We start from the raw sequence: 12,708 nt of genomic DNA, 5'->3' as shown, positions 1-12,708 counted from the left end.
CTTCACAACACTTTCCAGAATTCCTTTTTTCAGACTGTCAGTTTTTGCAGGTAGTTACTGAGACATTGGAGAGTTCACTATTCTGTGAATATAAATATATATATATTTAAAAAATAAGAAATAGTTACCATATTTTAGCCGTAACTCTGTAAATGTGTTTGAAGATGTTTTAGCTTGTTTAATACTCGCAATAACTCTAGGAATATCTCCACCTTATTTTACATTTGAGAAAACTGATGCTTGAAGAAGTTGTAAATTCCCCAGGATCACACATAATTGCTGGCAGAATCATGATTCAATACAGAATCCTATACTGCATATTTCTGGCAGTGGAAAGGTTTCATATTTCAGAATTCCATTAAGTTTTGAAATATGCTTTGATCCACAAATTAAATTCCGTTGTCTTTTTATTGGTGCCTACTATTGTTTTTGTTTTGTTTGGCTAATTTTCACCTATTCTTTGCTTTAGATATTGTGGAAGAGAAATTCCTTGATCCAATTTAATCAGGAAAATACAAATAATACTAAAGAACAGAAGAATTCTCAGCATAACTATCTGGTCTAGAAAACAAAGTGAGATAATAGTAGTAATACTAAAAACAGTGTGATAAAGGGACAAATTAGGTAAACAAATTGTTAAAGCACATAATCTCTAAAATTGTATTAACTGCATTAATTACATTTAAGATTTATGATATATATGATACTGATATTAATGCTGTGGAAAGAAGTTTTCAATAAATATTTCTAGGATGATTAGTTGGCAATCTAAGAAGAAATCAATGTCAAATCTCATCTCATTCCATAGGCAAGAATAAAATCTTGATGGAATGGAAAATTGACGGGAAGATTAGATTTTTAAAAAGAGAAAAAGCCAGGGGTACCATTGTAGCTCATGAGAATAGCTAACTTACAAAAGAAATGGTCATCCTTTTAAATATATACAAATTGCTAACTTCTTCATACAAAACAGGACATGACTACAGAGACTTTCCTGACAAGGTCACTGAATGGAGCCTGATCTCAGGATTTCCTCACGCACAAACCAACAAAATAAGGACTATTAAGTAAAACATATAAAATACGTAAGTGGCCATCAAATAATGAAAAAGGAATAATATTTGAAAAGTGTTAGGATATCAATTAGGGAGGAGCCATGTGATAGTTACTTTTATGTGTCAATTTAGCTAGGCCACGATTCCCATATATTTGTTTAAACATTATTCTAGATGTTTCTGTGAAGGCATGCTTAACATGAGATTATAGGTATTTAACATTTACATTAGTAGACTTTGAGGAAAGTAGATTTCCCTCCATATTGTGGGTGGCCCCTATCCAATCAGTTGAAGGCTTTAATAAAAAAAGGCTGACCTCCCAGGATAAGAAGGAATTCTGCCAACAGACTTTGGTCTGGAAATGCAAGTCTTCCTAGGGTATCCAACCTGTTGGTCCTCTTTCTGGAAACCCCTGAGAAATACTCTGGGAAGCCAAGTGTTCCCAATCATTGTGCATCTTCTGAATTACTGCATCCTCCAGAGAGGAGAACAAAACCGCACAGGACAGAAATATGTTGAAATTTAACTACAGTCCTAGCAAATCCCAAGTTGGAAAGCAGCAAATCTGAACCTTGAGCGTGTTACCTCAGGAAAAGACGGCTGAGCCCTCCACAATCGCAGGCGCTCCCTGCTACCTTAGCAATGACACATACTTCCTGGTGAAATACCTCAGGGAAGATATTATGCTCATCATAGAAATTCCTCTCAACATATACCACATTGATATATTTGAATAAGCAAAATGTCACTAGCTCGCAGGAACAATGACACTATTCATTCACAATCCTTAGCTTATATCGGGCTGCTCCATTTTGCTACCTATGCAGAGGTTTTCCCACTGAGTGAACGAATTTCAAGATCGTTTTTCAAGATGACAATGAGAACATTTCTCTATTCCATGATAGTTGGAGTCTGATAGTAGGAGTAAATCTGTGAAACTAATGTTGTACTATTGACAGTTGTATGATCAATGTTTCAAGAGATTTTCCTGATTAGCACTGAGTGCCATTCCCGGATTGGCAGCTCTACCTGCCCCCAGAGTCCTGTAGTGTGTGGAAGGGGTGATTCATAGTGAGGCTCTGGTCTGCACAGTAGGTTGTAGGCAGGGAACACACCTTTCTCTGTCCCTTTAACTGCCCAGTCCAAACAGTCCAGCCAGCCTGGAATCAGAGACTCCCACTCTTTCTCTTTGTAATAGACACAGGGTAAGGCAACAGGCAGGCTCATGACGGCATTAGAACGTATCGTTACCAAGAAGTAGCCGTGTTTTGTAGCATGAAGGGACGTCCCCTGGAAGTGGTAGCATCTGCCTAGATCAGAAGCCTGCCCCCCGGGAGTCGTGGTCTCTGCACTTGTTCCACTGGGTCACCAGGGAGCTGTTTCTCCTGAGAGGAGTTTCCTTTGCCCACCCACAGGCTGGATCCACTTTCTGTTTTCTGCTAGCTACAGCTACTATTACATCATACTCAACACATTAAGGAAAGCGATGTTTCTGCAAAACCTCGAAATGTGATGCACTTTTGCTTTTTACTTGTAATGTTCTGCTCTTTAGGGAAACTTCTAAGCTGAAACCACAATGGAACAGAAAGCAGTAGTGTGAATGGGCTGAGAGGTAAAGGGTGAATGACAAAGGGCTGTGGGGCTTTCTACCCTGGAGAGGAAGGAAAGTGTTGTGCTGTGGGGGTGTATCCTGGAATGTGCCAGATGCTGGAGCCATTACCTATCCTGCTGCTCTGCCCGTTACCTAGATATTTATTTCCCTCTCTCAGATATTAGTACAAGCCACCATTTCATCACTGAAAAAATAAGACACTTCTTTAAAATGAGGAATGATCATTTTCCAGCCTTCTCCAGAATTCATGACAGAATTTGTTTTTTTTCAGCTGCCTCCTTTGGAGGTCAGTTACTGAAAGGTAGGATACAGGTCCTAAGAATTTTATGGAAACAGACAGCATTTATATTCTTATATATAGCTGTCTGGGAAACACAAAACAAAACAAAACAAAACAAAACAACAGGAAAATACCTACCATCCTTTAAGTTCTTTCTCTATGGAAGATAGGATGCTAAATAAGTGCCTTAAAATGCATGAGTGCATTTAATATTCACAAAAACATATAAATATTTTGAACTAATTTTATTTATGGCAAAACTGAAGCTTATAAAGACAAAGTGGGTTACTCAAGGTTACACATATATCCAGGCAGAATGGAATTTCAATGAAAATTTCTTTATTGTGAGTTAAGGTGATTTTGTAAATTTTGTATTCTGGATTTCTGCTATAATTGTTAAATATTTTATACTCCTGAATTATATTCAACTCTCTCTTGCTCCATTTCATATTTCCAGCTGATTTTCACCATTTTTTAAAAGTACTGAGTAAGAGATTGTGTGGTTCACTTTCCAACTTTCTTTTTTTTTAACCTTGTATAAATTATTTTATTTATTATTGTAATTAGACCTTCACAATCAAAGTTGTCTTTTCACCGTCTGTGTTTTGTTAACGTGATATTAAATTGTAGTTATAAGCAAAAGTTTGTTGCCTAGGGAACAACTGTATATTCAGTTTAACAGAAATAAAAGAATATTTGTCTTAAAATGTAAGATTATTTGTTACATAGCCTTTCGCCATGCAGTGACATTATAAAAATTTTTAATTTCAAAAGTGAAAATTACTTGTGCTGTGTGAGGGCTGGAATGTTTAAGTGCAACATCAGCTCCTTAAAGAAAAAGCAAAGTGATCTATGATATATATCCCCTGCAAGAGGGAATTTAGATTTACAAGTAACATGAAAATCATGTGTCAGACTTGTGCAGGAGATTCTTCAGCAGACCTTACCCAGCTCTTATTCACAGTCCTTATAGCTTTGAAGAGACCTGGTAAGTATTTTCTCTGGCAGCCTCACTTTCCCACATCATGGAAGTACAGGTTCGCACATATACATAACATGATGATAGAAAATAAAATACAGTAAGTTAGATTTCTAAATTTCGGTTCTAAGTCTCCTTGTCGATACCAGTGGGTAAGTATGCAGACAGTAATACTACTCAAAGAGATGCAGAGAGCAAAAAATATATTCAACGGTTTTGGAGGTAGTTGAGGGAAAACAAAAGCACTGATCAGCGTTACTAAAATCAATAAGGAAGTTAAGCTGCCAACAACTAATTTGATGATTGGATCCTTGGCCGACGTCTCTCGGAACACAGGTCTGTTGTCCAGACCACTGGTGCCGTAGATCCTGGTAGAGAAGTCCTCCGTTTTGGGGTTTCCTCACTCTCCCCAAGTCACTCAAAACCGAGCCAGCATTCCCTCTTAAGTCTCAGATCCTGGGCTCCCCAAGGTGCCTGTTCACACGGCACACATATCCGAACCCCTGGAGAATCCAGGAAGTCCGGCAGCGCCGGTGGGTGGGCGATCTGACCTGGGGGATCAGGCAGCTGCGCCCAAGACCCTCTCTTCTCTCCATCTTGAGCCCCAAGTTTCAGTTTTTAAGAAAGTCTATTAGTTTATGTCCTTGATAATTTGGTTATTTTGGGATTCGCATGCAACTGTGATATTCATAAAATTAGGAAAAATTACCAAAGGTCATATTAAAAATATCCTTATCATGTCTAGCTCTACCAGGAAATCAGATGTGTTATAAACTGCTGTAGTAAACCAATGTCACAATGATGTTAAGCAACTTAATTAATAAAGCCAATGATTGCAGGGTTCATTATAGTATCAGTAGTAATTAGCTATTTTGATGAAAAATTGAGTTAGTTATCTATTCCTGCCTAACAAGTTCACAAAAACTGAGCAGCTAACTTATTTACAAAGTAGTATTACCAAGACATGGTAAATTATCTTTGTAGGTAATTAAATAACTCATTTAAATAAAAACAATATTAAACAAAATAATATGAATTACTAGTACATTGATTACATGAAATCATCCAGAAAAAGAAATATACTGCATAAAAGGGAAAACTATTCACAGAAAAACTAACCCACATTCTTTTCCAGATCCCACAATATTTCCTTCTCCACTTCAGAGTCACTGACTTCTCTTATTTACACTTCCATCTACTTTAATATGGTTATCAATGCCATTTATTTTTCAGATGTTGTGGGCAGTTGCAATCCACATCTTTCATGAATCTGCTGATTTTCATCTAAGCATATTTATTTTCTTAAATACACTCTTACCACTTTTCCCTCTTGTTTTCCTTCGAATGTATGGCCAATCTCCCTCAGTTTCTTTTGGAGCTCTTCTCTCCCTTCCCATTGAAGAGCCTCAGAATCAAGGTGAAGTCTTTTTCTCACTCTGTACTGTCTCCCCACATGACCACCTACATTTCTGGCTTTCCCTTGCCGCATATGAACCTCCAGTCATAGAAATTGCAAACTCACATATCCAACTAACAATGGATACTTGTACTTAGATGTCTACCAGTCAACTGTACAAAATATCTACTGCTTTTATTTTTATTTCCTGGCATTCTTCACTCTACCTGCTGGTGAGAGAATTCGTTTGTTTTTTTCTTCTTCTCGATACCATAACTTATATTAATTTTGATTATTGATTTTAGGTTCTTCCCCCACAAAAATCAAAGATACAAGAGAACAGGAACCTTATTCATTATGTTCACCTCTGTATCATGAGGGCAACACACAACCTGGCTTAGAGAACGTCAATAGTTACCTAAAATTTGAATGTAATATGATATGTAAATGAATTGTGCAATCCATTCTTTAAACCAAATTGCACAATGAGGCTTGGTGTTTCTTTTTAAAATAAACTGATACAAGAAGTTTACTATGATAAAATTTTAATAAGAAATATCACAAATATAAAGAACTAAATACAAAGAACACATTTTATTGCTTCCCCACAATGTTAATGGTGCATGTATGAGATACAATATACAAAATTTTATAAATAAGTAAATAAATAAATATTAAAATAGATAAACATATCCATCAGCATGGGCATCTATAAGTGACAAGTGCCTGTAAAGTTGAATGTGATGTTATATAATACTCTTGAAAACTTTTGACAAATTGATTACACTCATGTCAGGACACAGCAGAAACAAGACGAAAGACAGTCTTTGACATGACAAACACGAGGAAATGTAATATTATTAGTCAATGAGAATCATCTCCATGTTGAACCAGGTGTCATTCCTCATTCCTTAATCTTTCCTACAAGTTCGTTGGTAAAGAGAAGGACCTCGTGATTTCTGCTCTGACAATCTCCCAGGCAGATAGAGGGTGATTCTCTGGGAGTATTTCTTCAGGGCCAGAAGGGAGTCCTCATTCACCCGGGGCGTCCCTTCCACACCCACCTCCTGCATCAGACAGGCTTCCAGGTCATTCAGCTGCTGATAAAGCCCAGCGCAGAATTTGACTAGGAGGGTCTTGTCCCAAGCAGCGAAGAAGCCCTCTATTCTGAAGAGGTCGAAGGTCTGCTGGGTCATCTCCTGGATGACAGAGATGGCTTGAGCCTTCTGGAGCTGGTTGCCACCAAACTCCTCCCAGGGGGATCCAAAGTCTTGTCTGTCCTCCAGTATTTTGATTATACAATACACAAAATGAAATTACCCAGTGGCAATTATTTCTGAACGCCTAAAATGTGATCAACAAAATTAATTCTAATAAGAATTATAAAAATAACTATATTTAACATGCCTCCAGACCGTTCACATAGGTTGCTCAGTTAATTCTCACCATAAATTTATAAGATGCGTGGAAGACAAGACCCGTGAGAGTCATGGCCCCTTCACCAGAGAGTGACTGAATGACACACATTTCAGTTATTCCTGTGCAGAAAACACTGAGCTAGTGGCTCTTGTTGATTAAAAAGAAAAAATGCATATGCTACCAACGTACATGAATATGGAAAGGATTGGTAAAATATAAGACAGCATATACAAAACGGGCAAAATGTGAGGGATGGAGCAGATCGTCACCACTGGCCTCAGCAAACAGACCCAGGAATTCAGAAATTCAGTCCTTCACCCAGACCTCAGTGAAACTGAGCGCGCAGACACCGCTCAGCGGCGCGCGCAAAGCTCCCTTCGCTGCGCCCTAAACGGCCGGAAGGGGGCGCCAGAACTCGCCGTAACGGACCAACTGACGCCGCCGACCCAGAGGGACCCGCCTCCGGGTCCAGCGCGGCGGACTTCGGCGCCGCATCCACCGGGGCAACCTGGGCTTGGCTGTCCGCTGGAGCCTCTGCCTGGGCGAGGAGCCCCGGGGCCGCGGGAACAGCGAATAAATTCTTCCTTTTGGGGCCTGACTGCGTCGGGGCAGCTCTGCCGGGCTTTGCACGGAGCCTTTCATTTTCTGGACCTGCCCCTGCGGGGATCCTCTCCTTTCTCGGAGAATATTTTAGCCAGACCGCTTTACAAAAGTGCCCATTCATTCAGGGATTGCCGGCTGGAAATCAGAGCGTGTAGTGGTATGTGTTCGGATTCAGAATTATTTCTGGGAAGCAAGACAAGAATTCAAGGGAAGCGTAAATGCATCTATTATACAATATGGCAAAAAACTAAGAAATATTAGGACCCTCCAGTGGAATGATTTTAGGGGAAAAGGCTGAGACTTAAAGAAGCCCCAGGGAAAGGAAAAATGTGTGCCTGTATGTATACATTAGGATATATATATATATATGGATATATATACACATATATATATATATCCATATATATATAAGGATATATACATATGATAAAATATATATGATGTCATTCAAATTTAATGGTTAATTTCTCCTATAAGGTTAGTTATCAAAAAATGTTTTAATATTTAAAAGTAAATAATAGAACTCACATTAAGTTTAAATGTTTTGTTTATGCCAAAACCAGACTTCATTATAAATTCCTGGCTTTAATGGAAGGAAGGAAGTTTATCAGTAATATTTTCAAAATTACTTCTCTGCTTATCTCATTTTCAGTCAAGAGAATTGCCATATATGACAATATCTGATGACCCAGTAACTATTTTAAATAGTTAATTTCAACTTTAAAAAAATCTTTTTTCCCCTCATTTGTTTTAAGTAAGGGTCTTCTATTAAGCATTTGGCTTTATACAGAAGGTGCCAAAAAAAAGTATACACATTTTAAGAAACAAAAAAGCTGTATTAAAATTGTAATAATACTGGGGGTGCCAAAAAAAGGTACACGTTTTAAGAGAGGTTATCTATGTATTACTTTTAAAGTTGAATTGAGTTACAGTAGCAATGTGTAGTATGTGTTCGCTCAAAAGATGGCATTTATCAAATGAATGCTAGCATTATTCATTGTATTACAATTTTAACACCGTTTTTTCCTTCTAAAATTTGTATACATTTTTTTGGCACTCCCGGTATATACTTGTAGTCCTGGTTTTTCCATTGGAAAGTTTTATCAACTTTTTCAAAATGTCATCCTATATGGATAAGTTGCATAAAACTTCATAATATATTTGCATCAAGATACTTTCCATTTCAGCGTAATGTAGGTCTGCACTTAATATATCGTTAATAAATATGTGCCAAATGCACTGTTAGCATTTTATTTTGATGCCTACTGGATATCCTTAGGTGTTGTTAAAGCATTGTTTAGTATGGACATGAGAATATTTCACTTGCTGGTTGAATTAAAAATTTGTGAATACCCTTTGTACAACACTAAAAAAGATGGTCCTATTTTAATTCAGAGGTAGAATTTTTGCATAATAAAATTATGAGCTGAGCAAGGCACAACTATGCCTTAATCACCTTTTTGAATGGCATGAAATAATGGCTTTTACACCTTTGTATACACTTGTCACGATAGCAACGACCATAACTATATTTAATATGTCCCTAATGCTTTATATAATTTAATAAATTATGATAACTTTGAGTTGTTATAGAGACCATAATATGAGATGGTATCTTGCATAGAATATAGTATTCTAATTATCCCTATTTTAAAGCTGATGAAATTGCCCTAAACATAGAGCCAGTTGAGGGAAAGACTAAGCAGATGCCTGGTTAGCAAGTTTACAGGCCACCTGAGAAGACATGAGTAACCCATGAGAGAAAATGCAGCAAGACAGTCGTTTTCAAACAGTTTGCCTGGCACAACAGTGTTAAGCTTAGTACATTTATCACTTTTATTAACAACCCTGAGGAGCCATAATATCCCTAACACTGTTCAGGTTACTGGGTGGGTATAAGAAATGTAGAGGTGCTACTGCTCTGGGGGGTCCATTAATCGCAAGCATTTAAGTGGCTCTGTTATAAGGCCCTGAGTGAGTGGGGGCGGGGGGAGATAAAAGTAAAGGGCAACATCTTGCCCTTGAAAAGTACAAGACCATAGGAAATAATTGGAATAAAGTTGGAATATATTAAATATATAAACCTTCGGTAGGATTTTTGTCATTAAATGAACCCTGACTCATTACTGTAGGAACTTGGATATATCTCAATAACAATATTTTCTGTGCAGTAGTTTGACATATTGATTTTTAAAAATCTCTCCTAGAATACCATACTTTTGAGGACAGGGAACACATCTTATTTTCAGTAATTAACCTGATGCTCAAATCTCAGCCAAAGCTCAGTCCATGGTGGTGAACAAGTGCTGTGCTGGCTACAGATGACAAGCTTTGACATATTCCAGATAATCAATTATCAAGGTTTGGGCTTATAACTATACTTTGACATTTCATTTATTATGTTTGATCTTCAAAATATTTGAGCGGCATCTACATAAGTGTCTTGATAGACAAGGAAACAGGAATATAGGCTGGATTTAAAGGTAAGATTTACATAGATAAGCTGAAAAGGTGTTTAGAAAAAGTGTTTTCATAACAATTATGGGCCTTCCTGCTCTTTCCTAGGGTCACTTTCAGCATGTAATTTTACAATTAACAGACAAATTCTCTAGGGAAGTACCTTAAAGAAGTAGTAATGGACCCCCCAGAGCAGTTATCACTTTGTGATGGGTGTAAATGTGTAATTATTACATTGTTTTGTACCCCTGAAACTAATTTAAAAAAGATACTCAGATTATAAAAAATCCTGGGTGTATAACAAGTAAATTACTAGTAAAATAATTCAGAAGGCATGTTAATAATTCATAGTTCATAATCAAGTAGAGTTGATCTAGTAATTGAAGGATACTTACACCATAGATGTTAATATAATTAAGTAGATTTTAGAAGTGTGCTCAGATGCTTTACCATGCACCGAGATGACAACCCTCAATGATGAAAAACCTCAATTATACTCAGATGGGTGTATGATGAGAGAGAAAGAGAGGAGGTGAGAATGATTTCATGTGTTTTAACCTGAGAACCTAGAAATATGGAGTTGCCATTAACTAAATGGGAAAAAATATGATAGGGTTATTTGTTTTTTGTGTTTTTTGGTGTGTGTGTGTTTTAAGCAGATTTCACTTATGAATAACCTAAATTTGAGATGCTTGTTAGATACCAACCGTTAAGTAGGCAATTGGATATATGAATCCAGAATTTATCTTTGGAATACATCAGCATTAAAGTTGTTTCTAAAGCCCTGAAAACTAGATTAAGTCAGGGCCAAGTCTATAGATTTAAATTGTAAAGCATTTTAGGCACTGAACACAGGAAAACCACAAATTTAAATGTCACAAATGAAACTCAGACTGGGCAGGCCAGAGAGAGGGGAGGGACTCAGTGTGAGTGTGGGATCTGGGATCTAACTGAAGACCTGACACCGTGTGTGTGTGTGTGTGTGTGTGTGTGTGTGTGTGTGTGTGTCTATGTACTACTTGCGTAAAACAGAGTTTGTATAAAAAAATGAATAACGGATTTTGTTAAATAAGAAAAAGGCGATACACAAGCCGTAGGTACACTGTCCGTGGATAGTAAATTCACAGAAAAAAATATGAATTTCTAATAAATATGGGAAAAGCTCTCAACTAGACTAGTGTGCTGGTTTTGAAGCTGAAGTCTCACCTTCAAATTTGTCCTTCTCAACTTTGCTTCATGATGCTGGAGCTCCAACTCAGTCCATTACATTTCTCCTTTGTCAGCGGATTATTTTCTGCATTTTGACTTCTTTTATACCTGTTACAGGAGAGGAACTAGAAGGCCGCAGTACACTTTCTGTTTCCCTGACTGGACTGTGACTGATAATTACCACCAATTAGGAAAAGCAGAACTAATGGTTGCTGCTGAATGTTACTGGTCGCCTATAAGATGGGGAAAAGCTAAAAATGATAATATCCTGTGTTGGCCAATGTGTGGGAACATATCTATAAACGTATACAGTCTTGAATGTAGATTAATATAGCCATTTTTATTCGTGGACAATTGGCAGTACGTATTTGTAATGTGCATATATTTGACCAATTAATTTTACTTCAGGGCATATTCTTTAAAGATTTCCACTTGGTATAGGACACTTGGATGACACGTTGACACAGTGTTTAAACTTAAAAAAACCCAAGAAACTGCCAAATAGTCAATGTGGGCAAGAGTTAGGTAAAGAGAAAAGGAAACAGCTAGAAGCAGAGCTAGTGTGAGGGATCCATCCTGTGATGTGCCCCACCTAATCTGGGCACATCTCTTAGTAGCCCCTCTGTGTATACACATGTTGTCTGATTGCCTCACCCCTCGTGTGTTTCTGAAGAAAAGTACAGATCTGGGAGCAAGATGTGACTTGTGTGACCCATGGCCAGTCATTCATCCTCTCTGTGAATGAGTAGTCTTTGACCATGGGACATAAGAAAGGTCGCTGTCCTGAGGGTCACGTCCTCTGAGTTCTCTAGTGCTGGCTTTTCTGCCTATTCGGTTATTCATCCTCTCTTCAAGCTGAGAGACTCAAGTGAAAAGATGAATGTGCAACTTATCCATTAATTTTGTAATACAAAGCAGACATTAATCTTCCCAAGCTTTGCTGTGTAAATGTGAACCTCTCAGTAGGAGGGAAAGTTGCTTCTCTAGGCCCTGAGTATGGAAGTCAAGGCAGATGAGGAGACTAGAGCGGAGCCAGGATGAGCTACGTTAACCCTCATGTCTTCTCTCCTCCAGGTGGAAATGGTACAACACGTGGCTCCAGTGACTCTTTTCTTAATATCATGAGGACTCTGCACCTATTGGTGACTCCATTTCATGGTTCTTCTTTTTTGGCAGTCACAGCACTCAGCCCTTTATTGATGGTGACCCAGATACCTCATGGATGTAAGGAAGATGGAGAATGATTGAGAACACCTGGCCGTGCTGACATCAGTGAGCTGAGTAGGGATCCAAGGTGAGCCAAGCAACTAACTACTCTTATCACAAATTGCAGGACCTGCTCCTGCGGCATTAGTGTGTACATCCCTGAAGGAGCTACACCATCGCTCTATCAAGCACGCAGAGACCACAGAGGACTCAGCACTGAGAGGCCAGCTCCTTGTACCAAGGACAAGATTGGGCACGATGTCCTAAACCGTGACTGTAAGGAGGGCACTTACCCATAAAGGGATTTTCCAGGCCTGAAAATATCTTTGAAGACATTGTGTTTGTGCTCAAAGACATGCCCCAGCCTGCGCTACGATGACACGGCACCTGTGTGTGCTGCAGTGCCCTTGGGCGGGACCTGGAGCAGGTGTGTACATGGACGTTTACATGGAGACTGCTAATTGCCTTCATTACTGACGATGCAAATATTCC

The 12,708-nt window shown here is 38.3% G+C and overlaps 1 protein-coding gene across 1 annotated transcript; it reads right to left on the bottom strand.

The window, feature by feature from the left end:
* Window positions 1-3,718: 3,718 nt before the first annotated feature.
* LOC109457434 (transmembrane protein 243) lies at window positions 3,719-6,518 on the bottom strand. The gene is made up of 2 exons (XM_074331520.1): window positions 6,387-6,518; window positions 3,719-4,308 (listed from the first exon to the last, which is right to left on the bottom strand). Exons 1-2 carry the CDS (start codon window positions 6,516-6,518, stop codon window positions 3,958-3,960), a joined length of 483 nt encoding a protein of 160 aa, XP_074187621.1. The 3' UTR covers window positions 3,719-3,957.
* Between the last annotated feature and the right edge of the window lie 6,190 nt (window positions 6,519-12,708).

Source organism: Rhinolophus sinicus, linkage group LG04, assembly GCF_036562045.2.
Source record: "Rhinolophus sinicus isolate RSC01 linkage group LG04, ASM3656204v1, whole genome shotgun sequence".
Lineage (NCBI taxonomy): Eukaryota > Metazoa > Chordata > Mammalia > Chiroptera > Rhinolophidae > Rhinolophus > Rhinolophus sinicus.
The sequence above is the reverse complement of the archived record's forward strand: the minus strand, read 5'-3'. Positions and strand labels throughout refer to the sequence as shown.

What these genes read in the sequence shown, in the direction of transcription:
- LOC109457434 (XM_074331520.1), bottom strand. Translation starts at nt 6,518, where the DNA reads ATGACCCAGCAGACCTTCGACCTCTTCAGAATAGAGGGCTTCTTCGCT. An exon ending in AAGCCTGTCTGATGCAGGAG is followed by an intron (nt 4,309 to 6,386) that starts GTGGGTGTGGAA and finishes CCCAAAACGGAG; the next exon opens with GACTTCTCTACCAGGATCTA.